The following is a 27335-nucleotide window of genomic DNA, read 5'->3' on the forward strand; positions in this document are numbered from 1 at the left end:
ATCGACGGAAGCTGGGCACAAGGTCCATCCGATGTCTTAGTGAATGTGCCGATACATGCAGACTCGTGATACTCACGTTTAGCGCTACTAGGTAGGATGGAGACATCCATGAGGTAACGACGCCATCACCACTTTTGCTTTGCCCGATACTTTTCCAGCGTACCTAACGGGTATACGTGTACGTACACACACAACGTGGCGGATGGACCGTGCTCGTTTCGTATAAAACCGATCGGCGCCCCCTCCGGCTCTCACTAACATCGTTCCCACCGATACTAACTTGCTAACGATTCCGCTGATCTGACAGCGTCCGCCTGCCAGATCTGCGGTCACAGTGAGAGATTAAAAGATTCAACCGCTCCACCGTCCCTATTGCCCTCACAAGCAAAACATGAGGCTCCCTTCGCTATTTCAGGCGGCGGCTGCCGCTGCCGCTGCCGTCTCCCTCCTCTTCGCATCGCCATCGTCCGCTGCCGCCATCGTGGCTCCTCGCGCTGCGCTTCCCGGCACCCTCGCCCTTGACGCCGGACAGTCGCTCTTCACATTCAAATACTCGACGCCCAACCCGGACCCCGCGAACTGGATCGGCGTCTACCAGACGTACTATGGCGGTCCCGAGAACCAAGAGTTCGTCGCCGGCTCTCTGACGTGGGCATATGCGCCCAACAGCAACGGCGAGGTGCAGGTCGATATCTCGAGTTTGTCCGCTGGCTATTACAAGGCCTTTTTCCTCGCCAAGGACGGCTACCGGTGGCTTGCGACTCCCATCGACGTCATTGTTCCCGGTACTGGACCGATCGAATTCATCAACGACCGCATCATCACCCAGAATGCGCAGCAGGGAAGTCCCTTCAAGGCCAGTCTTGGTCGCCTGATTGCCAATCCCAAAGACGGCAAGACCAAGTTCACCAAGGCCACCACCTATGGCGCCGACTGGGTCAGACTCGCCTCGGATGGAACCCTTACTGGCACTCCCGGGCACAAGGACAAGAACACCAACTTTGTGGTCCTGGCGACGGCAACTGATGGCTCATCTGCGACAATCCAGGTCCAGATCCCCGTTCGGTCCAGCCGTGATGCGCTCGTTGAAGAGCTCAAGGTCATGTCCTTCAACATGTGGTTCGGCGGCACCAACGTCAAGGATTACCACAACAAGCAGGTGCGCTTCCTCATCAACACAAACGTCGACATCGTCGGGCTTCAGGAGAGCTGGAATGGCCAGGCGACCCGTCTCGCCCAGGCGCTCGGGTGGTATTACTGGCAGAGCCCCAACGAGGTCGGCATCATCAGCCGATACCCCATCGTCGAGGTTTTCCCAGAACAGTCGGCCGGTGGATCGATTCGCATCGAGCTAGGTGGCCCCAAGAGTCAGCTCATCATGTGGAACGTGCATCTCGGATTCGATCCATACGGACCTTATGATTTTTGCTTTGACAATAAGCCTCTGGCTGAAGTCCTTAACCGAGAGTACCAATCCGGCCGTACGCCACAAATCATGGACATCGTCAGCGCCATGCAAGATGCCCTGGCTGAAGCTGATGACATTCCCGTTCTCATGACTGGTGACTTCAACGCGCCGTCACACCTGGACTGGACAGAGGCAACCAAGAAGGCCCACTGTGGTGTTGGCTTTGTTCCATGGCCAAGCTCCGAGTTTCCCATTCAATCCGGGTTGATTGACTCGTTCCGTGAGGTGCACCCCGATCCCAACGCCGAGCCCGGCAACACTTGGTCCCCCATCTACCTCAACAACAGCGGCCGGCCCGAGCCGCTGGACCGAATTGATTTCGTATACCACAAGGGCCAGAGTCTCAAGGTTCTTCAGTCGGAAACACTCGTCGCGGGCGAGCCCACTCCGGAGCCCAACCAGAGCAACAACGAGTGGACGTCAGATCACGCCGCCGTGATGACGACGTTTAAGCTTGGAAAATCCACCGAGCGCGGAGACCTTTAAGCACATGTAGACAAGAAGCGGCTGGATCGCGAGGTCATCTTGCATCAATGGGAGTCTTGGAGTACTTGCAATTTGATTTTTTGACATTGATTGAGATTTGGGCCGTGTATCCTAGAGGATAGATACCATTTCATTGGGTTACATTTGGTTGGGGTTTTCTGTTTCATGCGTCACAGTCTTTGGATATAAAGGCGGGGTAGATGGCGAATGAAGATGCGTTGGTCTATTTATGCATATAAGACAGACAGACTCGGAGGCACGATGTGAAGATTTGCGGTTTTCAACAAAACAGTACAGGTCCATGGGGGATTTATTATTCATGTGGAGTTTATTTAACATGTCTCTAGAGCAATTGCTCTCTATTACTGATGATAACTGAATGATATTGATCCCTATCTCTGCCGCCTAAGTTGGTGCAAGTATAGTAAACAGTGCTACCTATATCATCTCCTAGTATTACGAGCGGAAGCGTTCATGTTGATTGCACGTACGGAAAAAAAGAATTCGCCGCTTGATGAGAGGGGGACGAGTTCACGCCATCACCACCACAAAGCCTATTCGACCAAGGAAAAAAGAAGGAAAGTTTCAAGAAAAGGCAAAAAAAAACTATGCGACCTGTGTGGATCGAACACACGACCTTCAGATAGCAGGTGATTGAAGTTGATACTTCAGTCTGACGCTCTCCCAGCTGAGCTAAGGTCGCTAGTTGAGATTTGGTGACGCAAGCAAAACTATAAGCCTAACGTTTCGAAACTAGCAAAGTTCGAGAGACGGCGCCGTCATTAGCGTTTAGGGGTGTCTAGTATACAGCAGAAGAATAGCAACTTCGTATATAAGAGATATAAGGCTAGTGGCCTCAATGTTTGATATTTACAAGCTGAAAGTGAAGCCGTAATCGGAGAGTGGTGTCGTGAAAGAGGCGGAATATGGTGCGCGAGCGTCATGTTATTGCATACAACTGTGTAGAAACTACAGACATGTAAACGTCAAATGCCCGAGCAACGAACATAAACAGTAAGAGACCGGGATTGCAGTGTCCACACGTCCTCATAACTACAATGTGAATCGACGATGTAATTGGACTGATTCCCCAATCCAATCACATATCAATTAACTGAATGGTCCTCATAGGCTGTCCATCATCCAGCCCCGCTCCATTAATTGTCTCAGTACTTGTATGTTTGAGGCTCAAAGCTGCTCGTTTTTCTATCCAACCCCCTCCTCATGCCGCAGCTAATGTTGACACTATGGACCCCATTGAGAACTCCAAGATTATAGCCCCATACTTGAATGAGCGCATAACTCATCCAGTAGCCTTGGAGCTAGCTGGAAAAACCAACATGGGTCTTCTGGCTATCACTACTACATGTATTTTGATAGTCGTTACCGGCTATTGGGTCTTGCGAAGACGTGCATCAACCATTACGCCAAAACGCCCCGAGAAACAAATATGGTCAAAAGAGACCAGCACATATCGTGTTAGCGGAGTGCCTCTGGATTGGGATCGTGAGAAATTGCGAACCTTTTTAATGCGCAGGGAACCTGCGGAAGTGATGGTTATACACTCACTTGCCCGCGAAGCCAACATTGAATGGCAAACGGCCACGATTACACTTACAAACTCTTATGTACAACATTGGCCTGGCAGAGGTCGGCAATTCTCCTTATCCGAGGAACACAACAATGACTTTCTAAGCCTCAATCAATCCCTATCGGTTGAGAAAGACTTTATAGGCCTAACAACTCTTTATGAACCGCCCGCGAGAGATCACAGGATCGAGTAAGTATCTATGCCTAGCATTGTACCAGTTTTTAATTCTCTCCCAGTGTTATTGCTTTATCTGGCCTCGGGGGCCACGCATTTGGGTCATTCAAAGAGAGGGGAGGAACTCACATGTGGCTACGAGACTCACTTCCGGGTTATCTCACCCCAGAGACCGACAATAAGCCAATGTCGAGGGTTATGATATACGGTCACGACTCCTCTGTTGCTCAAAGTAAAAACGTGCAAAATCTAGAGGACCTAGCCACCGCATTTCATAGCAGTTTGCTTGCACTCGCAGCCGGTCGAACGACTAGGCCACTCATCCTTATTGGCCATAGCCTTGGAGGACTTATTATCAAACACGTAAGAGAGGGTTATCTTTGGGAACCATGATTCACGTAACTAACATGTATAATAGGCTTTAATATCACTATCAAGATCGGTGATTCGGAAGTGTTTTGCTTTTACGAAACATTGGAATCGCCGACAGCGCAACGGGTAAATGCCTCCAAATAAATGCCATCATACAGTTGACTTTACTCTAACCGAAGTACAGGACAAACGCGACGAATGGAAAATGATTGGGCCTACAGCGGTTCTTGTCACCAAATCTTCGGCAACACACTGTCGCCCATGGGAAGATGGCACAGAGCACATCTGTGCTATTGCCCGTATCTGATATGGTCAAATTTGGACCAAACGACGCTGACTACGGAAATTTATGGCTGAGAATCAGAGGGCTCTCAAGGCGGGCTACCAGAGCCCGAGATCGTTTGCAAACAACAACTTCAAAATGTACGTACTAGATGCCTGTAGATTAGATGGCAACATTTGCTAAGAGCAATCTAGTTCTGGTTCCCTACAGACAAAACGCAGATTTTGTTGGAAGATCCGACATTTTGGATAAAATCAAGTTACAATTCGGCTTAAGCCAACAAGAAGAACTTGAGCCTTCTCAATCACGCAGAAGAGTCTCGCTCTACGGCATCGGCGGCGTCGGGTACGCTTTCCGTCTTGGCTGAATGGATAATTCTCTAACGTATAACAGAAAGACGCAAATTGCGTTAGCCTACGCGTACTGGATACGGGTTTTACACCCAGACATCTCCGTGTTCTGGGTTCATGCCAGCAATGCCGACCGTTTCCGCACAGCTTATACTTTCATTGCTGAGAAATGCAACGTGCCCGGGAGAGAAAATCCCAAAGCTGACATTCTATTGCTGGTCAAGAGGTGGCTAGAAGAACAGAATAAAACGCAATGGCTTATGATCATTGACAATGTTGATGACATAGAACTGTTTTTCCCTCAGCAGAAAAGCGACGTTCTAGATGCCCACCAGCGAGTCGACAGACTGGCTCAATACATACCAGACTGCAATCATGGATCTATCCTTATTACAACAAGGAATAAGCAAGTTGGGGTCAAATTCGACCAAGGAAGTCCTCTGATTGAAGTCACCAAGATGACAGACGACGAGGCGCACCAACTTGTGCAAGGCATCTTAAAGACGGAAGTGTTTACAGATGCCGTCTTTCTCTTGGCGTCTAAACTCGAACATTTGCCACTTGCCCTCGCACAGGCAACATCATTTATTCAAGAAAACACCATATCTATCAGTGACTACATTCAACTCTTAAACGAGGGAGATAATGTCCTCGTTGATCAGCTCAGCGAACAATTTGAACCTGTGGGAAGAGACTCTGAGACCCCACATGCAGTCACGGCAGCATGGATCCTTTCATTCCACCAGATTGAACAAAGCCAGCCATTAGCAAGCGAGGTCCTCTGTTTTTTGAGCTTAATGCATCGCCAAGCGATCCCGCAAACCTTCATAGTGGAATATTTCCGGCGACGAAATCCTGAGTATGCTCAGGGTAATACATTTGCCGTTCTTATAAAAGCATTGGGCATCTTAAAGGCCTTCTCGTTTATCTCAGAAGGAAAGGATAAACACATAGATATGCACCGACTAGTTCAGCTAGTTACGCGAAAGTGGCTCATTAGCAGCGGCAGGATGCCCGCGACTGTCGAATGCGCTATCAGAATCGTGGCATCTTCTTACCCGTTTGGAGGATTTGAAACGTATCAGGCATGTCTACGATATGCTCCTCATGTTAATTCCGTGTTGGCAAGAGAAGGAACTAATTCGAAAGCCGAGAAGGTAGACAAGTCACTACTTCTGCAGAAATTAGGAAGATACTATGGACATAAGGGTGAATGGGAAAATGGGGAACGAATCCTGTTGCAAGCAGCAAAAGTGCAAGCACAAGAACTTGGAGAAGAACGTTCTGAGACACTTTCTACCAGGTGTGATCTTGTATCGGCATACTTCGACCAGGGTCGGTTGAAAGAAGCAGAAGATCTCGTGTCACGGACGATTGAGCTGAAAAAGCGAGTACAAGGACAAGACCATGCAGCAACTCTTGTCAGTATGAGCAAACTTGCATTAATATATGCAAATCAAGGCCGGTTGAAAGAAGCAGAAGACCTATATTTACATATACTTGAGACAAGAAAGCGAGTACTAGGAGGCGACGATTTAAAGACGATTGAGAGTATGAGCGACCTTGCAAAGTTACGCATCCAACAAGGCCAAGTGAAGGGAGCAGAAGAAATTGCACTTCGGGTAATTGAGATACAGAAGAAAGTCCTTGGGGAGGAACATCTCCGTACCATTGGCAGTATGAACGATCTTTCTTTAGTTTATCGCGAGCAGGGGCGACTGAAGGAGAGTCAAGATTGGGCAATACAGGCAACTGAGATATGCCAACGAGTGGTAGGGGAGAGCCATCCACAAGCAATAAGGTATACAAGCAACCTTGCTATGGTATACCAGACCCAAGGGCGGTTGAGAGAGGCAGAAAACCTGCATCTCCAGGTGGTCGAGATATCGAAGCGGGTGTTGGGGGAAGAGCATCCAGACACAGCGGCAATAACAGGCAATCTCGCCCTACTATATCTGGAACAGGGGCGATGGAAAGAAGCCGAAGATCTCGGATTGCAGACGATACGAGTATTGGCCAATGGACTAGGCCAGGAACATTCAGGCAACTTGATGGGTATAAGTAACCTTACAATGGTATATGTAAAACAAGGACGATGGAAGGAGGCAGAAGATCTATTGATGCAGGTTATGGAAGCGAGAAAAAGAACACTGGGAGAAGAGCATCCAGACACAATTATGACTACAGCCAAGCTTGCAATAGTGTATCAGATGCAGGGTCGATGGAGAGAGGCAGAAGATTACGGATTGCGGGCAATACAGGCAATGAAGAATGGACTGGGGGAAAAGCATCCAAACACCTTGATATACATGGATAATCTTACGGGGGTATATTTAAAGCAAGAACGATGGAAGGAGGCAGAAGATCCGGCAATACAGGTTATAAAAGGGAGAAAGGAGATACTGGGAGAGGAGCACCCAAACTCAATTATAACTACAGCTAACCTTGCAGCAGTTTATACGGCGCAGGAGCGATGGAAAGAGGCAGAAGATCACGGATTGCGTGTGATACAGGCAATGAAAAACGGACTAGGAGAAAAGCATCCAAACGCCTTGATATATATGAGTAATCTTGCAATAGTATATGAGGGGCAAAAGAGGTGGAAGGAGGCAGAAGATCTTAGACTACAGGTAATACAGGCAGCAACAATGGCACTAGGCGAAAAGCATGCAGATACCTTACTATACATAAGTCATCTAGCAGTAGTTTATATGAAGCAAGGGCGATGGAAGGAGGCAGAAGATCTAGAGATGCAAGTTATAGAAGCGAGAAAAGAGATACTGGGAGAAGAGCACCCCGAGACTCTGGTCAGCAAACATAATATGGCTTGTGTCATGGGGGTTCTAGGTAGATCCACTGATACTATAGCTTTGATGGAGGAGTGTGTCTCCGCCCGGGAGCGAGTATTGGGAAAGGATCATTTAGATACGGCGGCAAGTTCATCAGTCTTGGACATATTGCGCCGAGAAGCTTGAAGTTATGTTTATTGAGTTTATCACCCCTTGTTGTGGCTGCTAGGTATTATTGTAATGCTACTGATGTTGTACCAAGTAGATGCCGTAATCCATTGAATTGCATTGACACTGTTCGGTTGTGCGACCAAGACATCACCGGGAATGCACATTCTTTATCTAACTACAGCTAAGCGGCCAGCAACCACAAGATTAGACGGATGTGTCTTGAAATCGATCATCTTATCAAATATGTCTCATTTGAAGGAGTTGGGCAGATCTGCCGATGCTATACCGCTGATGGAGGAGCATGTCTCCGTCGAGAAGTGAGTACTCGCGGAGGAACGTCCATATGGTATTAGGTTTATTAGTCTTGCATAGTCGGCTGCAAGAGACTTGTGAGAAACTTATTGAGTTTATTGTAGATACTATGGCCCAAACGCGAATATCTTAACACAACTATACTACTTGTATAGTTGTTCGGGATGCATGATTGGTATTGAGTTGCTTGGATCACGGCATATTTGAAAATTTCACGATACAGAATCCGACCCAAACTTTCTGTAATGATGCAGCATATTTATGGAATATATATATATATATTATATTCGAAGTAGAAGCGCGTGTGGAGAAATTGTGCGAACAGCAAGGTGGACACCCATCTTTGACTTTCATAAGATTTACTTAGGTGAGAAGACAGCGACGCTTATAACATTGTCATTCATCTGGACGTTGCAGCTACTGTAATAGGCATTTGAATGACAAACTTCATGACTCAATCTAGTGTATGGCATATTCGTATTTGATTACGAAATCTCGGAGAAGAGGGCAACCCAAAGCATCCCATCTTCCCAAGGGGAGCACATAATTTGGCCCCTCATCTTCTCTTATTGTTTTCCATGGAAAATAGGCATTCGTCATCTTTGTTGACCAATCAGAATTAGGAGCCCTGTTTTCTGACACGCTTGTATGGCCCAGATATAGCAGACAAAATAACTAACTTGGTCGAGAAAGTGCGGAGATTCCCGGAGCTTAAGGATTTAGTGAACAATTAAGATTCCAAACCACTTGATTAGCCTGCCCAACTGTCCAAATACTGGATTGGATCTAGTTCGATCTCGCTGCTCTTGTAGCGCTGACCTCATTCTCCTTAGACCGCTCATGCTGCATCAAAGTCTCCGGCTTTAAGTGGCAAAAGGTGTCTAGCAATAAGTATATAAAACCACCTCAGTTGTCCCTGATGTACACAAAGAATCATTTGCTATTGTCACCAAGTTTCACAACCGCTTTCGATATCATGTCTTCCAAAACCATTCGAGTTGCGTTGGTTGGGCTGTCAGCCAACGCAACTACATCGTGGGCCGCGGCAGCTCATCTGCCATACCTTCAATCCACTCGAGGCCAGACTCAGTATAAAATTGTCGCTCTTCTCAACTCTAGCAAAGAGGCAGCCGAAAAGGCTCGATCTCACTTCAATCTGCCCTCGACAGTCAAGGCATATGGAGACCCCGCCCAGCTCGCCGCAGATGATGAAGTCGACCTTGTTTCAGTTGTTACTCGGGTCGATAAGCACTATTCCGCTGCCGAGCCTTCTATCAGAGCGGGAAAGTCTGTGTACGTGGAATGGCCACTTACTGAGAGCTTGAAGCGGAGCGTCGCTTTGGTGGGTGAGAATAAGGGCCGCGACACGAGCATCATCGGCCTGCAAGGGAGACTCTCGCCAGTAGCATCCAAGGTCAGGGAAGTTGTGGCATCTGGCAGAATTGGAAAAGTCCTTGATAGCCAAGTTCGTGGCTTCAGTGCTATGGGACACGGCAAACAACCGGGAACGCTGGTTGAAGGTGGCACGGAGGACATGTTTACGGAACGAGCGATTGGAGGCAACCACTTTTCCATTTTGTATGCTCACATGATTGACCTTGTGCACTCTGTGCTGGGAGAGTTCAAGGACTTCCAGAGCAAGCTCCAAATCCGATGGCCAGAAGTCGAAATCGTCGATAAGGATGGCGTGAAACTACGTACACGACAAAGTGATATCCCAGATCTAATCAATGCCCAAGGAGAACTTGCTCCGGGGGTTGCAAACATACAGGAGGGTGCAACTCTGTCCGCGTTCTTCAGAAGCGGTCCAACGTTCAAGGGCGAATTGCCATACACATGGTACATCCAGGGTGAAAAAGGAGAGTTGAAGATCACCAGCCCGATTGGACCAATTCTCCAAGCGGCCACTGTTCCTGCTGTCAAGATTGAGCTTCACGACACCATTACAGACGAGGTGATGGAAATCCCATGGGAGTCTGAGTGGAAGGATTTTCAGAAAGAATTGCAGGTGCCAGGAGGGAAACTGGTGGGAGAGATGTATAACAGATATGCCCAGTGGTACCAGCAGAGTGACAAGGAGGCGGCTCCGGTGGGAGGAGACTGGCCGAGGCTGGAGGATGCCATTCGTAGACACGAAGAGCTTGACAAGATGCTGAATGACTTTGACAGGTCGAAATAAGATAGATGTTAGCTTGAGCATGTGTAAAAAAAAGAATAGAATTTCAATATTTGGTGTCCATAGATGGCATGTGGTTACCAAATTAGGAAAGCAGCTGATGTAACGCTGAATGGGTGACATTGATGCATGAATTACAATATAAAACTGTCAACCAGATTTTTTAAAATCTTCTTGATTGAATGCAATATTTTCTCTTTTGCATTTCCCATTAGACTTATGAAACATCGCCGGCTTATATCAAGGAGGAGATTGTATCTGATTGCGTGACTGGATGTCATGCTACCTTACAGGGCTCGTGCGCTAAAGTTACAGAAGCACCTGTTTACATGTAGCTGGTACCCACCCCAAGAGCCCTGACGTAAGAAAGTTCCAGGTTTCAGAGCTTCCATCAATTCTTCAGAGCTCGTTCGATCCAGCTTGGCCAAGACATCAGCTCAATTGAAGCTTCGTGCCTACAGCGCCATGGATGGCCTAGAGGAATTCGAGCAGAAACTCGCCGCCGAAAAGGCTGAGCGCGACAAGTCAGAGCAAGACCGCGAACGGCGCCATCACAAGCATCGACACCACCATCGGCGAGAGCGAGACGACGAAGACAGAGAACGCGAGGAGCGGCACAGACATCGGCATCGGGACAGCGAGAGGGATCGTGAAAGAGGCAAAGGCAGAGAGCGCGAACGAGACCGTGATAGAGATGGAGATAGGGATAGAGATAGGGATAGGGATAGAGACGATAATCGCCGTCGCCGACACCACGACGACGATGACGATGATCGTCGACACAAGAGGAGCCGCCGTTCACGCGACGACGATTCCGACGATCAGCGCAACCGGCACCATCGAGGCGACGAACGTCAAAAGCCATCAGACGAGGAGAAGTCTTCCGGCGACTCAAAACCTCTAGAGCGAGATGCCTGGATGACGGCGCCATCTGCCTTCGAAGTCGAACATGTCCATCGCCCTGGACAGAACAAGCCCCGATCGCCGACTCCAGAACCCCCCAAACGAGTGATATCTAGTCGCGAGATCAACAGAGGCCATCTGGAGGACCTAAACAGCGGCCAGTCGCCATCTGCATCTGGCTTGGAGCAGCCCTCCGCTAGGACAGTCGACTACACCTTTGGTGACGCTGGCTCATCATGGCGAATGACCAAGCTGAAAGCCGTCTACAATACCGCTGAGGAAACAGGGGAATCAGTTGAAGAGATTGCTCTGAAGCGATTCGGCAGCTTGGAATTCTTTGATGACGCGCGCGAGGAAAAAGAAGAGCTGGAACGGAGGCGGTTATACGGCGAAGACGCCAAAACAAATGACAGGCCCACTGGAGAATTCTACAAGGAACGGATAAAGGACCGGAAAGCTTCGGAACCTGTCAGAGAAATCCGCCAAGGCGAGATTATACAAGAAAACCCAGCTCAGCCTGCTGTTGTTCCAATGGACCAAACGGCGTTGAACAGACTGCGAGCCCAGATGATGAAGGCAAAGCTACGAAAAGCACCCAATGCCGCCCAACTAGAAGAAGAATACAACCTTGCAGCCGCCGCTGCCGCAGCCCCTCGCTCCAATGCACCTGAAGCTGTCGTGCTAGGTGTCATGGAGAGTCGCCAGCTCGCCGGCACGCGCGCAGAGGTCAAGTCCGTCGACACCAAGCGCGGACGTGAGCGCGGCCTCGTCGAAGAAAACACAGACATGACGATTGAGCAAATGCTTCAGGAGGAACGCCGAACCAAGGGCCAAGCCGGAGGTGAAGGCTTGCGGCTCGCCGAGCGAATCGCCAAAGACGCCAAGTTTGACGACGACCTCGAGTACATGGATGAAAACGCCGAAAAGCTCGCGAAGCGCGTGCACAAGAGCGAGATCAACCTCAAGAACATGGCCGTCAGCGAGTTCCAGAAGATGAACCGCATCCTGGAAAACTGCCCCCTATGCCACAAGGAGGACAAGGGACTGCCACCTATTGCGCCCGTCGTTTCGCTCGCTACGCGCGTCTTCATGACGTTGCCTACAGAGCCTGAAATCAGCGAGGGAGGCGCCGTCATTGTTCCCACTGCGCATCGGAATAACCTCCTCGAGTGTGACGACGACGAGTGGGAAGAAATTCGCAACTTCATGAAGAGCCTTACGAGGATGTACCACGACCAAGGTCGTGAAGTCATCTTTTACGAAAACGCCGCCGCTCCGCACAGGCATCTACATGCTGCCATGATGGCCATCCCCATCCCTTACGACCAAGGCGCCATGGCCCCCGCCTTCTTCAAGGAGGCCTTTCTCTCGTCCGACGAAGAATGGTCTCAACACCGCAAGATCATCGACACGGGTGCCAAGGCTCGGGACGGCATGGGCCGCTCGGCGTTTCGCCGGTGCATCGCCAAGGAGATGCCTTACTTTCACGTGTGGTTTACGCTGGATGGTGGTCTCGGCCATGTTGTCGAGAACGCGGACCGTTGGCCCAAGGGGGATCTTTTTGCGAGGGAGATTATCGGCGGGATTGTTGATGCCGATGCGCACATTATCAAGAAGCAAGGACGGTGGGCGAAGCTTGATAATAGGGTTGATGGGTTTAAGAAGGGGTGGAGGAAGTTTGACTGGACGAGGGTATTGGCTGATGCTTGAGAGGAAAGTGAACCATCTAATCAGTCTCGATGGACATTATCTACGTAGTGTGATTAAAGGATTGGGCGAACCGTGGTATTCATTGGCAGGATCATGTCTATAAACAATCTTCGAAATTCAGGAGAAACTCAAGCACGGCATTCATATTCATCTATGTGAGCAAGAAGAGAAATATCATTAACAAGAAGTATATCGCCATGTACGCTGATGCATATCAGACCTGACATAAAGATGGCAATCCGTAGATAATAGAAACAAAAAAAATGTATAGTAAAAACAAAATGGTCATCGCATATTTCTCATGGGTTGCTCGCTCGCTCGCTCCTCTCCACTCTCGGGGGTATCTATCTTCTTCTTCTTCTTCTTCTTCTTCCTTTGCCATCTGCCGCCGGAAATATCTAAATCCAAAACGGTCCAAGGCTTAGCTGTAAAGCTCCAACGGGCCATAAAAACTCCATTATTCCATCCTCCCAATTAAATAAGTATTAAAACTTGAAGAGAGAAAAAAACAAGTCTCTCAATATATGACCAGTTATATCTCGATCAAAAGAAACATATGCGCAAGCTTACTTGCTTGGGGCTCGTCGTCGTCCTCTCTCACGCTCCTTTCGTCCTTCATTCGCTGCCGCCTTCACCGAGTCTTCCCACTCTCCGCTAATCTCCATCAACACGGAGCCCATGACCGTGGCGCTTGCCATCAGTCCGTGGCCTTCTCCTTCGAGAACGCGGACCTCGCACCGGCGCATGGTCTTGCCCAGCCACTTGACGTTCTCGACAGGTACTCTAGTATCTCTGCTGCCGTGGCGAATAATCACAGGGCGGGTAATGTCGACGTATCGGAAGCCAATGGTATGTCGTCTTTCTAAACAGATGAGCAAGTCGACTGCTGGATTCGCATTCGTCGTGGCAAGCTCCCAAATGGCATGTGTCAGTCGTATATCATAAGTTTGTTGTCGCTCCTTTTCAGCGAGGGGATCCATGACCGGGGGCGCGTCGCTGCCAGCGGGGACTTGAGGCAGCGCCTTGTCCAAGCCGTCAACAGCATTGGTAGCTGCCAAATCTCCTTCATTGACCAGTGTCCCGTTCGAGTCTTTGCCATCCACAGCTTGGTTCGCATTCTCCGTGGACGGCGTGGCATTTCGACTGTTGCCATCTTTCTGTCCCGTTTTGCGCTTCGTCCGGCGAGGGTTTTTCGGAAGAGAGCTTGTAATGGATGAGCTAGTTGCCGACATGAAGCTGCTGTTGGCCGCCTTGAGGAAAGAGGTCGGCAACACCCGTAGAATCCTCTGGGCAGTTGGAAGCGTGTGTGACGGCGGATTGACCTGTGACGATCCAAAAACATTCATTTGTGAAGGCGGAATCCAAGGTGCGAGGAGGTGAATTTTGCCTCGGATGTGCTGGGGCATGCGAAGGGCCGTGGCCAAGGCGTAGATGGCGCCAGCGGAGTGAGCCATGAGGGAGAATTTGGTGATTTTCAGAGTCTGGCAAATTGCGTATACATCATCTATACATCGGTAAGCAGGCATTCATTCATACATCAAGATTCCATCAATCTCGTCAAGGCGTCGCAACTTACCAGGCCAACTGAGGGGTGTGCTTGTCCCATCAGTATAAGGCTCACTATCTCCCACCCCAGGTCGATCAGGTGTAATAAGACGGAGCTTCAGCGTCAACGCCAGCTCGTCATAAAACGCGGTAATGTATCTTGTCAAGCCCATTCCTACACAGCAGAAAACTGCAAATCCTTCCGGGTCTCCAACTTCGGAGAAGGAAATGATTCGGCCGGTTTGAGGATGGCGAATTTTCTGGGATAAGCGCGGCGAGCAAAGGTATGATTCAACAGCGTCATCAATCGAATCGGCAGATTGGGGTCGCTCATAACCCGTGGGCTTGACGGACTGGGCGGGTTCCTCGGGTCGTTTGTTCTCTTGCGGAGTGAGCGGCGCAGAGAGGCGCTTCAGTCTAGAGCTGCTACGCTTCAGGCGAAGCCCTTCGTTGGGGCCAGGGTGTGTACGGGTAGAAAGCCGATGGTCTTTGCGATCAAGCTCATCTCGTCGGCGTCCTTGCGAGACGGATGGGAAGGGAGCTCCATCGTCCTCGAGCTCGTCCGGTCTCTCTTCTGCGATATAATCGACGCCCAGATATGTACTGGATGCCTTTGTCCGCAGCTTTGGGGGAGCAATCTCTTCGACGTCGTATAAAAACGTCTTGCCGGTGTCTGAATCTGAGCGTCGGTGCTTCATTTTCGAAAAGTCGCGGCCGTAACCCGACTCGGTGGTTTCGATGATTTTATCACTTATGGATGCCTCGCCCTCCTTCATTGATCGTCGGGTGCTGGCTCGTTTTCTACTTGAGCTCGAGTTGCGCAGGCTCGAATCGCGAACCGGGATGTGATGCAGGCCGTCTCCCAGTAGTGAATCATCAGTGGTGACTGGCGCTGGTTCCTCGCTGATGGCGCCTCCCGCAAAGAAGCTATCCGTCTTGCTGCCGCTGTGAATGCTACTCCCTGCTGCTGCCGAGCCGCCGCCCACGATTGGGGTGGAAGAAGCTCGTCTCCTGTCGATTTGCGGCTCACGAAGGTGCTCTTTAGAGCCCATATAGCTGAGCACCTTGCTGCCCCGACTAGACTTTTTCCCCCAGCTATCGAGTGACCGGCGTGGCCTAAGCTCCGGATGCGGCGCCGAGCCACGTTCTACAGATAGATTTCCGATACTGCGGGCATCATCATTCTTGGATGCAAAGGAGCCCGTGGACGAGGGGCGAGAGCTGGTGGCGCTACGTATAAAGGATCTGAAGCCACTCTCCCGGCTGGTGCTGCGGTGGCTCCGAGGGCTCTGCGGCGCGGTCAAGGGGGAGAAGCCGCTCGGGGGCTTGGAGGTGCGGACAACAGGCGGGCTGGCAGCGAGATCGTCGAGGGATACCGGGGCAGCGTAGTCCTCATGAAGAGAACGCTGCTTGTACGCTCCGTAGTCGACCCCGAAGCTACCAGAGCCGCGCCTGGAGCCGGAATGGGGACCGGGATTCGGGCTCGTTGGCAGGGACAGGTTCGTGGGCACCAAGCCGTTGTCGAAGTGGTGGTTGGCAGGCTCGGCAATGGCGCTAAGGCTCTGGATGAGGCTGGAGATGATTTCGGGGCTGCCAGGAGGAATGGCGTATCGTTTGCGAGCAGCAGAGGTGGGCGTCGACGATATGCGGCTGCGCTGGGACGAGTGAACGCGGTGGGTGCGTGTTGGGATAGGGGGCATGGTATCTATAGAGGAGCGATCCATGGTGGGCAGCGGCCAGCCGCAGGGCGACGTGTCCAACGGCAACGGGCCTGAGACGGCGAGTGTCTAATGTCGAACGGGAGTGTCTTGCCTGGTGAAATTGGCGCACGCAGCCACGTTCTTCTGGCCCCGGCGGGCAGCAAACAAACGTCTGTCAGCGTCTCGGTTGTGCATGAATTTCCCTTTCCAATTCCCCCACACTGGCACTCGCACACGGGACACGGTGCAAGGGCAATCCAATCCAATCCAACCAATGCCAGTGAGACAGAGAAAAAAGAAGAGAGAGAAAAAAGGACTTCTTTCAGCTCTGAGGCGTACGATAGTCTGAGCTCGGATGCGGCCAAAAGACAAAGAGGGCGGAGACGAGCGGTTCGGAGCATGGACCGTCCACTGCAGCGGCGCTTGAGACAAAGAAGGCTGGGGAGATTTGGCCGGAGACTAGCACAGTCCAAACGTTAGCCGCGTCGTCTTTGTTCAAAGATGCAGATGCAGATGCAAATGTAGATGCAAATCTGTACACACACACGCACCTGCAAGTCCAAGAGAGAGAGAGAGAGAGAGAGAGAGATGTTCACGCGTGCTGTGTGTCTGAGACACGCGGCACAGCACAAAAGACACGCACAAAGCACAAAGACAAAGACAAAAAGCCAGCCAGCAGCAAATCACGAACGAAACAAGGCAGAAAGGAAACGGAAACCAGAGCAGCACAATCGTTCAATAGCTGGCCTGTTAGCGGGCTCGCGGGAGATTTGACAATTGATAGACGGCCCCCTTTCGACAGCCCGGCCCACACCAATTCAATCACCAGTTTTCGTTTTTTGCCGGCTGCAGGCACGGGATCACGGGTTTGGTGCTGCTGCAGGGACCGGGATCCCACCAAGAGCCCCCCCTGCGGCTGGAGAAGCGATCGAAGCACTGATTCGGCCGCGCGAACGGGCTGGAGACGGAGTCGCGGCCGCTGATTTGGTGGCGTAGGCAGGGATTTCCAAAATTTGTTGGTTTTTTTCTTTCTCGTAGGTAGTCTGGTGGAGAAGGATGGATGGGATGAGTAGAGCTAGAAGTTGTAGGGGTCCGTGTCGGCTGCAAGTTGACCCCATTCCGAGCCTCTTCCTTTCTCTGGTCGTGATGGCTGAGCTGCACGCTGCTATAAGTCCATCCATACACGCAGCCTGTGTTCAATGCCGAAGCTGTGCATTGGTAAGTGGGCAAATAACTCCAAGGTTAGCCGTGAAAGTACAAGCTAAACAATCCCGAGATACTGCTGCCCTGCTGCTTGTCGGGTACGGGGGGCATTTGTGCGACTGTGGTGATACGTTTGGAGTCTCTGGACAGCGACACTACGCCCCAAGCTAACAGCCCCCCCTAGCACGAGAAAGCTGAACAAGTCCGCTGCCGATCTACAGCAGGTAATTAATTGCTTGAAATGAGGCCAGTTTGGGCAGATGACATCAATGCGACGGGCCAGCTTTATTTTCATCCGTCTAGTAGTAACCGACGTCGCCGAAAGACGTAATGCTTTCGGAGCAGATTGCAATTATACGGCCAGTCCCATGTAATAGACGACAGTGGAGAGCCAAGAAGCTTTGTTGAGCTCGACAAGTTGGGATAATGAGTAGCAGCTAAACAGAAGAAGATCATATTATCGTGATCCTATCACAGCATACAGCTATTGGTACATGTCGTCTTTGAAGCTACACAAACATGATACTTGAGGTTAGTTGAAGCTCTCAAGTTTGCTGGCCTACCCGGGAGTGCTGGGCGAAAATGCAGTTCCGTACATGTAATTGATTAATACGAGACCCAGTGGATACCTCTGATATTCCTTACCTAGTACCTATCAAATCTCAAATCATTTCATCTTCAGTAGGTGGTTTTTCGGAAGCTAATATGCGGTTTGCTCTTTATCAATCAATGGTGGAAGCCTCGTCTTTAAACTTGGGGAATTTCTTTCCTTATATCAGCAGTCGAAACATTACAGTTGTCCAGTGTCTGAGTGGCTTACACTGTGGACAAAACACAACAAGCCATCTACTGCCCCAAAATAGTATAGTGCCTAGATTTCCAACTCCGAGATGTGTAATCCTCTTCATCAATGATTTATTTGGCAGACGAATTGCCGCCGTCGAGCAGCTGTAGCTCCCAATTCCCATTCCAGACGGAGTCATGACTCTTCCCTTGTATTTCTCTCAAAAGCAGGTGCCCAAATCGGGTTGGCATCATTGCAAATGATCCTCACTGACACTAGCTATTAAATCCCCAAGAATCCTCGATACCGAATGACGATGGAGGCACCCGCCGCTTTCTCCTGGGTGAGTTACGACAACCATAGAGTCCCCCAGGATCCCAAGTCGCGCACCTTGATCCGTCGCCATGCCATGAAAAATGTGGCCACCACGAGAAAGCAAAGGAAAAATTATCGCGGCAATGTCATTCAGTATCCAGAGTCCGTATTACAAGGAGAAGATGATCCAAGTCTTTGCGATGGCTCCAAACCCTCTGTAAAAGGAGGCAAAAGCCAGCCACACAAGTATAAGTCGACGAAGAAGAAGAAGAAGAAAGCGGTAGACGACACACAAACTACGAAGCAGCAAATCGTACGCCTCCATACGATATCTATTAATGACGTTGAACGGAAAATGAATGCCGGATTTCCCATCTTGGAACTGATAGCCCCCTTAACGAGCTTGCATCTCGGATTCGCCAGCATTTCCTGCTTCACCTCCAATTCCGGGAGAGCTGGAGATGTGCTTTCTACATCGCCACTGTCACATCTTCAGAGCCGAAGGCTACTATCATATTTGCCTAGTCGATATGGAAAGGTCGCCGCCTTGACTTAAACTGTTGATTGCCTTGTGGCAAGATTGAACCAGATCACGCGGGATTTGGTCACGAACTGTCCTTCTGAGGAGGAAGATGGAATAGTCTTTTGTCACTATGCCAAGGCTCTAAAAGAAGTTCAGAAAGCAATCGATGATGACGCACTCCGAATGTCTCAAGAGACGCTGTACGCCACAGAGCTGCTTGGCATCTTTGAGGTACGGTGCTCATGAAGCCAACGCTCGGCTGATGTCGCATTAGTCCCTCTGCTAACCTGTCGCATCCTCTCACCTTGTATAGCTTCTGAATCCTCAACCGCAGATGAATTCTTGGATATGCCATGCTGGAGGCGCTGCCAGGCTGATTCAGCTTCGTGGGCCCGACAGGTTTCAGACAGACTTTGAATTGGCCTTGTTCATGGCCCATATTGGCCCAATAGTACGTCTACATCTTATTGATGGCGGTATAGTCACAAAGGGTCTCAAAATTGAACTTGTCGTGTTTCAAGGTCACCGAAGCATTCCTCAGCAATAAACTCTGTTTCCTAGCCGAAGAGCCATGGAAAAGAGTCCTGCGCGCCGCCATCTGCAACGACCCATCGATACCTTCGACGCAGAGCGAGCTCATGCATGAGCTGTGGTCTAGCCTCATCTATGGGCCAAACATATTCAAGCTGGTCACGGATTTGGTTCTGGCACCCGTCGAGCCCCGGCCATCCATCATCGAAACGACAATCAAGCGTATCCAGAGAGACCTTGATCACCTGGATATGTGGGCAGGCTTACTGCGACGACACAAATCTGTGGCGGACAAAATTTGTTCAAGAGATAGTCCTTTGATGTCATCAAAGTTTGCTGCTGATTGGGACTCCTCAAAAAGATATGTGCCGTGGCAGGTCTTGCAAGGCACTCATACCATGTGCAGTATGTTAAAGAGGCGGCTGCTGACTTCTCTTGCGCCATCTCGCTATCCTCACATTGAGCTGGAGTGCCAATCACTGGCTAGACTTGCCATGGGGTTGGATTCCGATCCTGCTACTCCAAGCAAGGAAAATGATCTTCCAGGAGGACTGTTTATGGCGCAAACTATCTGGGTAGCTAGAGCTGTCGTCAATACAAAGAGTATGTGGTGTGAAACTGGGGCGGGAAGAAACGAAGCGGGAGTACAGGATGGGCAGCAAAGATCAATGATTGAGAAGTGGAAGTTTAGGCTCTGGTGTAAAGAGCTTGGGAGAACAGGGATGTAAGCAGCATTTCGCCTTTTAACTATGGAGAGCTGACCATTTAACGACATCATGAGAAGGAGGGAGAATCGGCAGGCTGGCGTTATTACAATTGGTAAATAATGCTTGCAGTTTGAACGGTTCATTTGCTTATTCACTTAGATAGTATCGCATGAACAATCTTATTCACTTATTCACCGAAAGTATTGTACTTTCATGCTTCATTATATTTTAGTTCATGTTCCCACTTGGTCCTAGACTACAGGAGCTGCTAGGTCAATCAAGCATTCTGTGATATCCGTGACAATGGTTCAGGCCAGCTCTTCCTTCAGGGAGGGACTCGCACTATTTGCCTGCAAGTCCATGCTCGAGGTATTCCTTCAAGGACTTGTCCACACGCCCAAGGTAGTCTTCACAAGCGTCAGAATTGTGTAACAAGACAGAAGAGGTCTATCATTCATAGGACTTACTCAGCACTTCTTTCCTCAGGCTTGCCGGGATATCCACCAGCGTGGGAAGAATGTTGTGAAGGAGCTGCTCCTTGCCATTCTCCTCTTTACACATAATCTCCCAAAGCTTGCGAGCCTGCTCAAAGTCCTTGTCGGTAACTGAAGTCGCGAAAGGCGTTACCTGTCCGTTCCATTGTTCGTGAAGCGGCATCTGAAATCTGGCGCTCTGGGAAACCGGGCGGAGCTCTGAGAAGACGTAATCAGGATCACTGCCGTAGTTTCCATTCATGGTTCCGGGACCATCTCGCACATATGGTGCGTACACCTTGTTGGATGGCCGGTTGGGTGGGAGCTGGAAGTAGTTGGGGCCAACGCGGTAGCGATGAGCGTCTGGGTAGCTGAACATTCGTGCTTGAAGAACTGAATATTTATCTTTGTTAGCCATGATAGGTATTCTCAAACGATATCGAAGTGTACATACCCGGATCGGCGGAGGGCCCGATGCCTGGGACCATGTTAGATGGCGAGAAACAAGCTTGCTCAATATCCTGAAAATAATTGCTCGGCTACGAAGATATAGTATCAGTCTTCTGGTTACCAAGTAGTATATGCGTCATGGTCACGAACATTTTGATTCAAGGTCAAGCGGCCAACACGGCGCAGAGGATATTTCTCATATGGCCAAGTATACGTGCAGTCGAAAATGTCAATGGGCGCCGACTTGACGTCTTCAGGCTTCATGACTTGAATGCACACCGACCAGGTTGGGTAATCACCCTTCTCGATAGATTTGAAGAGATCTTTGACGTGATAGTCTGGGTCTTCGCCAGCGAGGCGGACAGCAACCTTTGGGTCCATATTCTTGATTCCGTCATCGGGCTTGAAGTGCCACTTGACATAGACGTAGCTTCCATCCTATGTACTGTTAGTCTTCGGTTGAATGAATATTAGATTATAGAGCCGGCTTACAGATTTATTCAAGGTATAAGTGTGAACACTAAAGCCATTGATGTTCCTCAAGGAAGCTGGGATACCACGCGGTCCAAACAAGTGCATCAGAGCGTGGATACCCTCTGGGTTGTTCTTGTGAAAGTCCCAAAACATGGAGTTATCAGGAATATTGGTCTGGGGGTGTCTCTTGTGGCTTCGGTTCATGGAAGGGAATTTGATCGGATCCCGGATGAAGAAGACAGGAAGGTCATTGAAGACGAAATCCTGGACACCTTCGTTGGTATAGAACTTTGTTGCCCAGCCTCGAACATCTCGAACTGTGTCGCTGGATCCCTTTTCACCACCGACCGTGGAGATGCGAGTCAGAACCTTTGTTTTCTTTCCAATGCCAGTGAGGAAATCTGCATCGGTCAAATCAGAGATGTCGTCGAGGACTTCAAACTCGCCAAAGGCACCAGCAGCCTTTGCGTGCACGCTCCTGTGAAAGAGAATGAGCCATGTTGCTTGTGTTGTAGCATGAAGCTTCTCCTACCGCTCTGGAATGCGTTCACGTGCAAAATGAGCGAGGACTTCGATAGTTTGGGTATCGCTCAGAAGGACCAAGCCACCGTTGGTTTGTCCATAGCGGACTTGTTGCACGGAGCCTGGATTGGCGCTTGGCTGGCCTAGAGAGTCACAGTCAACATAAGATAGACAATTGGTAGATAGAAGGATGCCCCCGTTTGATGCCTTACCATTGGCCAGGGTGGCAGTAGGGTTGGAGAAAGACTTGAAATACTTAGCACAAAGTCCAGGGATTGTCACGGGAAGTGCGTGGAGGGCATCTTACCATGGTGTTTGTCGATATTACCCTTCAATTGACCTTGAATCTAGGGATGGTAAGCATCTCCAGGACTTCCATCGTACGACCGCCAGATCTGCTCGCTTTTGTAATTATATGCAGCACATCCTGTAATCCGTCATTCTCATCTCGAAATTTCATCATCGACCAGCGATGAAGGTTGATGGCTGGACTCCCCCCGCATCGCTTCCCGCGTCTTCCAGAGACGGAATTGGTGATGAAACTAATAACGCAGAGTTCAACTAGTTTGCGAGCTGGCCTGCAGGTCTGACGCGAACCATGGATTTCACACCAATCCGGACGGGTAAAGAGCTGGGAGCTGGTTAAGCCACCACATGCAGAAAAAGTATATCTCGAAATCCGCTCAAGGTAATTGGGCCGATCGTTCGTGTTACATTCACCATGACGTTCGCTGGTAGATCGACAGACTGTGAAGCTCCGGGTCATGGAAAGCTAATTGATAGTAGAAGCAATGGATCTTGTTTCTGGGCGCACATTCTGGCTTTGGCGGGTGAATAGGGTATAAGATCGAGTTGTCGCTTCTTGGCTGGCAGTGCGACGATTCCATCCCCAGCATAATTGATACACACTGCTCAATTGGATCACTTCTTGAAAAAAGTCGAAAAGGTCGACGCCGTTATGCCTGATTTAGAAATGAAGACCACAAATCGACCAGATGAGTGGAAGATTGAGCAAGGACTTGCTGGAGCTGAGCTCCCAGTCCTTGACATGACCGGGCCCAAGAATGTGCCTCTGACTATTCAAACCTTTGGGCCCTTGAGCAAGAATGAAGAGGCTATCAAAGCTGTGGGTGACCCGGAGAAGCTCTTTACTAGAGAGCGCGAGGGATGGGTTGGGTAAGTCCTCTTGAATTGTAACAAAGAAAGGTCCTGTGATGGATCCCATCTGAACTGACCATGTGCACCAAATCAAGCTTCGTCGAGTGGGAGAATTATCCTGACAAAAAGGCTGCCGCGCACAAGATTCTGACATCGCAGACCTTTCCACCCAACCCAGAATTCCAGCTTGGTCCCATTCCCGGAACCAACCCGGTGCTTCCGGGCACTCATTGGAAGATGTGGCATCATGCCGTTGGTGGTGAACTGACGGATATTCCTGACGACTCGTGGGCCACGGTCCTCAAGGAGAAGCATCCCGACATGCTCCATCTGCTCCAGTTCCCATACAATGGAGAGCCGCCCAAGCGCCTTGTAACTGACAAGGAGATTACTCCCAATTCACTTCACTTTGTGAGGAACCACGGAGGCATCCCGCTCATCGACAAGGACAAGTTCAGTTTCACGATGGATGGCCTTGTCGCAAAGCCTCGTGAATATACGCTGGACGACCTCATGGACGAGTCGAGGTTTCCGCGTATGGAGAAGACCATCACCATTCAGTGCTCCGGAACCCGCCGCATTGAGCAGATTCTCCTATACCCAGGCCAGGGTGATGAAGTGCCCCAAGCGCCTTGGGCTGAGGGTGCTATTGGCACTGCGAAATATGTTGGCATCAGCCTCAAGAAGGTCATCAAAGAATGCGGTGGCTTGATCAATGGTGCCAAGCATTTGGAGTTCTACGGCGCCGACACATATTTCAAGGATGACAAGGTTATGAACTACCTCGTCAGTGTTCCGTGGTCCAAGGTGAAAGCAAACGAAGTTATGCTCGCGTGGGAGATGAATGGCGAAATTTTGCCTGCTATCCATGGATATCCTCTCCGCATTGTTGTCTTTGGATACATTGGAGCTAGGAGTGTCAAGTGGCTCTACCGCATCAAGGCCATCAAAGAGCCTTCCCGAGCACCAGTTCAGAGTCAAGAATACCTCTATTTCCCCCAGCAGGTGGGAAAGCACAACTTTAAGTTGACGGATGGTATTCAGATTCAAGAAATGCCAGTCAGTTCTGCAATCATGTCGCCGTGGACCAAACAAGTCGTCATCCACAATGGCAAGATCCGCTGCAAGGGCTGGGCTTATTCCGGCGGAGGTCGATGGCCTGAACGTGTTGAACTATCGGCAGACGGTGGATTCAACTGGTACACTATACCGCTCGAAAACCTATCCAAGAAGCGGAAGTGGACGTGGCGCACGTGGGAGTATGAACTTCCTTGCGACGTCGAGGGCTGGGTTGAGATTGTGTGCCGTTGCTGGGATAGTGCCTTGAACACCCAGCCGACCTTCATTCGCACAGCTTGGAATTGGGGCTTGCACGTTACGCATTCTTGTCACCGAATTTCGGTGTACAGCGTTAACAAGACCAGAAAAGCCACTCAAGATCGCCTTAAAGAGTTTGAACAGGCGGGCATTCCGTTTGGTCCTATCACTGTGCCACTCGCATTCCCCTCGCAGAGTTGGGAGGACTATGAGAAGTTTTGGAAGGAGCATGATCCTCGCGATGCCGAAGATGACTGAATGTTCTTCTGTTCTGAGTCTTCTTTGTCTGAACGGGCTCAGATAATATTGTAACACAAAAAAAAGTAGGAAACACTAACAACTCTACTATGAATAAAAACTACTTGGTTCTTATACCTATTGCTACCAGAGTATCGTTCATGATGGGTGCTTTCACTGTAAAAACCCCTGGTCACTCCCATTTGAAGTTGTCCTCTCCCTCTCTTGATATGGTTAATTGGTTAAGACACTTGGCTAACTAACCCTGTTTTCACATCAAAAATGAACCCGCGTGTTCTTTCAACCAAATCCTTCCTCACAAAAGGCGTCGTTCCGAGCCATTCAAGATCATCTCGAACACTTTGATCCACACTATCACAACGGTCAGCAAATTAACACATCATCACCCTAAAACAGTCGATTAGTATATACAGTTGTGAAACATACTCGGTAATTGCCCCTAGATACATCGCATCAATTTCCGACCAGTGTTTAGGGTCAGTCTTCGCTTTGAGAGACTTCCGCACGTCTTCATCTCTAAATCGAAGGGTGCCACAATCGGTGTGGTGGACAATGGCTATTTCCTTGAGGCCCAAGACTTCATCTAGAATGATAATGTCTCTGAGGGCGTGCTGAACGCTACCCCCAGCATTTCGGTGAACAACAACTTCTAGGAGCCAACTATTAATAGCCATTTCTTACTACTGCATTCTTTTTCTTACCGCCGGGTTGAATATTGAAGAATCTCTCCGGTATACACCGGCGATCATTGCATGTAACTAAATTTTTCATGTAAGTTTATTGATATGATGTAACATCGACAGTGAATTTATCAGGCTTGGAGAGTAGAGAGGGCCTTTACTGATTAAAGATGGATTTTCCCCGTAACCAGGTTCTGTGTGATACGGCGACGGCTTGTAATTCTCTGCCACTATTCTGGACAACTCTTGAGATCTCCGTTTCGGTTGGAGTATATAGTGGGCATACGCACTTGTTACGCTCCAGTAAGTCTGCAATCGTTGGTGTCGATTCCATGGCGGAAAGGATATCGAGCAGTCAATGGCGCTCAAGAATGAAAAATTTCCTGCCTGGAGATAGTATCATACGATAAATGAGAGGATTTCCCCTTCACTAATGCTGTAAGAGACTTCAATGATGCTTCTTCAAAAAAGGTTAGTTGGACTGTGAGTCTTCGTCTCGCATGAGGAGTATTAAGCCGCTCTCTGACAAATGCTTTCGCCGAATATTAACTGCCGAATTTTAAATACCATTCTGGAATAAAGACAGATCAGAATTTATGATACTGAATCCTTGGCTTACAAATGCCTGCCAATTTTACAAACAACTTTGGTCTTTTGTGTTGTCTTGTGATGATAAATCCACAGAGACATTTACAGAGACTACGTTTACAGCACGTACAAGTGAGTTATAGGGCGATATAGCTCTAAAAAGGCTGACTAGCACTCAGCCAAGGGATTTACTGCCCTAAAGCGGAAAGGTTTCACTAGTGAGAGTTTAGAATCGGGCACCGCTCAAATCGGTAGTTTGCATCTGTCCTGTGAAACAAGAGACGCAAGTTCTTTAGTATACTATAATGGGTAGTTGTAAACTTGACCATGACCAATATCAAATAATAATTATTCTCTATTGCACCAAAAGAGAGAAGTTAATTGAGATTTACAAATTTCATGCGATGAAGGAAAGGGTGGCCGGGTATGCTGCCGTAGAACACTGTCATAGTGTGTCGGCAAAATAGTCGAGAGAAGCTATCTTAGCGAAACAAGCGGATGATATCAATGGAGGATAAATACTGCAGGTATCGACTTGAGATGAGTTACGAGTAATACTCCAGTATCTTAAAATTAAGTTAATCTCCGAACTATTACTACTTCATTAATCATGCCCTTTGTCAAGATCGACGTCATCAAGGGACGCAGAAGCCTCGAGCAACTAAAGACAATGGGAGATGTGATCCAACAAGTCCACATTGATACATTCGCTGCTCCCGAGAGGGATAGGTACCAGGTCTGTGAATTGAGCCCGAACTTTATACAGATGCAGTATTAATCTTTTACAGATCTTCAGCCAGCATGAGCCATGGGAAGTCATCTGCTGGGATACTGGTCTTGGCTTTGAACGTACGGATGATATTGTCAGCATCCAGATTTCTGCGCAGGGAAGGAATGGCGATCAAAAGATGGCTATGTATGCAGCTTTGGGAGAGAGGCTGGAAAAAGAGTGTGGGTTAAAGGGCAACGATTTGCTCATCTCTGTTACGCCCAACACCAAGGAAGATTGGAGCTTCGGCTACGGACGGGCACAATTCCTTACCGGAGAGCTCTGAAGAAATTAGTCTAGATATTGTAACCAGTTTATTGTGGAAACATAATGCCTATGGATCGATTCAGATTTAGTAGCTGCTAGATTGTGCAGTCTAGTAGGGGGATAGATGAACATCCAGCTATTTTAAAATGTACCAGTCTGGCCAGTAGTGACCACAAAATCTGCCCACATGTCAGAATCATTCGGTTGACTAATGTTTTGGACTCAAAACGCTCGTCACTCACTCAATTGACCGGATTAAGAATACTTTTGCGTCGAATTGGCCTAA

The 27335-nt window shown here is 49.3% G+C and overlaps 10 protein-coding genes across 10 annotated transcripts; 7 read left to right on the plus strand and 3 right to left on the minus strand.

Annotated features, from left to right (window-relative positions):
* Positions 1 to 391: 391 nt before the first annotated feature.
* Positions 392 to 1954, plus strand: Triagg1_6015 (uncharacterized protein; the record flags this gene model as incomplete). Its single annotated transcript, XM_062900593.1, has 1 exon — positions 392 to 1954. The coding sequence occupies one exon, from the start codon at positions 392 to 394 to the stop codon at positions 1952 to 1954; it is 1563 nt and encodes a 520-aa protein (XP_062754872.1).
* Positions 1955 to 3905: 1951 nt separating this feature from the next.
* On the plus strand, positions 3906 to 7232 carry Triagg1_6016 (uncharacterized protein; the record flags this gene model as incomplete). The annotated part of the gene is made up of 7 exons (XM_062900594.1): positions 3906 to 3951; positions 4138 to 4217; positions 4276 to 4390; positions 4569 to 4719; positions 4768 to 6496; positions 6557 to 7051; positions 7176 to 7232. The coding sequence occupies 7 exons, from the start codon at positions 3906 to 3908 to the stop codon at positions 7230 to 7232; spliced, it is 2673 nt and encodes an 890-aa protein (XP_062754873.1).
* Positions 7233 to 8972: 1740 nt separating this feature from the next.
* On the plus strand, positions 8973 to 10175 carry Triagg1_6017 (uncharacterized protein; the record flags this gene model as incomplete). Its single annotated transcript, XM_062900595.1, has 1 exon — positions 8973 to 10175. The coding sequence occupies one exon, from the start codon at positions 8973 to 8975 to the stop codon at positions 10173 to 10175; it is 1203 nt and encodes a 400-aa protein (XP_062754874.1).
* Positions 10176 to 10637: 462 nt separating this feature from the next.
* Triagg1_6018 (uncharacterized protein) lies at positions 10638 to 12785 on the plus strand (the record flags this gene model as incomplete). The annotated part of the gene is made up of 1 exon (XM_062900597.1): positions 10638 to 12785. One exon carries the CDS (start codon positions 10638 to 10640, stop codon positions 12783 to 12785), a length of 2148 nt encoding a protein of 715 aa, XP_062754875.1.
* A 566-nt stretch (positions 12786 to 13351) lies between these two features.
* Triagg1_6019 (uncharacterized protein) lies at positions 13352 to 16030 on the minus strand (the record flags this gene model as incomplete). Its single annotated transcript, XM_062900598.1, has 2 exons — positions 13352 to 14289; positions 14362 to 16030. 2 exons carry the CDS (start codon positions 16028 to 16030, stop codon positions 13352 to 13354), a joined length of 2607 nt encoding a protein of 868 aa, XP_062754876.1.
* Positions 16031 to 18327: 2297 nt separating this feature from the next.
* Triagg1_6020 (uncharacterized protein) lies at positions 18328 to 20114 on the plus strand (the record flags this gene model as incomplete). Its single annotated transcript, XM_062900599.1, has 4 exons — positions 18328 to 18645; positions 18922 to 19086; positions 19169 to 19306; positions 19377 to 20114. 4 exons carry the CDS (start codon positions 18328 to 18330, stop codon positions 20112 to 20114), a joined length of 1359 nt encoding a protein of 452 aa, XP_062754877.1.
* Positions 20115 to 20435: 321 nt separating this feature from the next.
* On the minus strand, positions 20436 to 22322 carry Triagg1_6021 (uncharacterized protein; the record flags this gene model as incomplete). Its single annotated transcript, XM_062900600.1, has 8 exons — positions 20436 to 20500; positions 20561 to 20959; positions 21021 to 21105; positions 21167 to 21454; positions 21509 to 21968; positions 22023 to 22155; positions 22225 to 22258; positions 22320 to 22322. 8 exons carry the CDS (start codon positions 22320 to 22322, stop codon positions 20436 to 20438), a joined length of 1467 nt encoding a protein of 488 aa, XP_062754878.1.
* Positions 22323 to 22985: 663 nt separating this feature from the next.
* Triagg1_6022 (uncharacterized protein) lies at positions 22986 to 24745 on the plus strand (the record flags this gene model as incomplete). The annotated part of the gene is made up of 2 exons (XM_062900601.1): positions 22986 to 23188; positions 23266 to 24745. The coding sequence occupies 2 exons, from the start codon at positions 22986 to 22988 to the stop codon at positions 24743 to 24745; spliced, it is 1683 nt and encodes a 560-aa protein (XP_062754879.1).
* A 172-nt stretch (positions 24746 to 24917) lies between these two features.
* Positions 24918 to 25516, minus strand: Triagg1_6023 (uncharacterized protein; the record flags this gene model as incomplete). Its single annotated transcript, XM_062900602.1, has 4 exons — positions 24918 to 24948; positions 24989 to 25096; positions 25172 to 25394; positions 25447 to 25516. The coding sequence occupies 4 exons, from the start codon at positions 25514 to 25516 to the stop codon at positions 24918 to 24920; spliced, it is 432 nt and encodes a 143-aa protein (XP_062754880.1).
* A 1107-nt stretch (positions 25517 to 26623) lies between these two features.
* On the plus strand, positions 26624 to 27068 carry Triagg1_6024 (uncharacterized protein; the record flags this gene model as incomplete). The annotated part of the gene is made up of 2 exons (XM_062900603.1): positions 26624 to 26749; positions 26802 to 27068. 2 exons carry the CDS (start codon positions 26624 to 26626, stop codon positions 27066 to 27068), a joined length of 393 nt encoding a protein of 130 aa, XP_062754881.1.
* Between the last annotated feature and the right edge of the window lie 267 nt (positions 27069 to 27335).

Source organism: Trichoderma aggressivum, assembly GCF_033847375.1.
Source record: "Trichoderma aggressivum f. europaeum strain CBS 100526 chromosome Unknown scaffold_023, whole genome shotgun sequence".
Taxonomy (NCBI): domain Eukaryota; kingdom Fungi; phylum Ascomycota; class Sordariomycetes; order Hypocreales; family Hypocreaceae; genus Trichoderma; species Trichoderma aggressivum.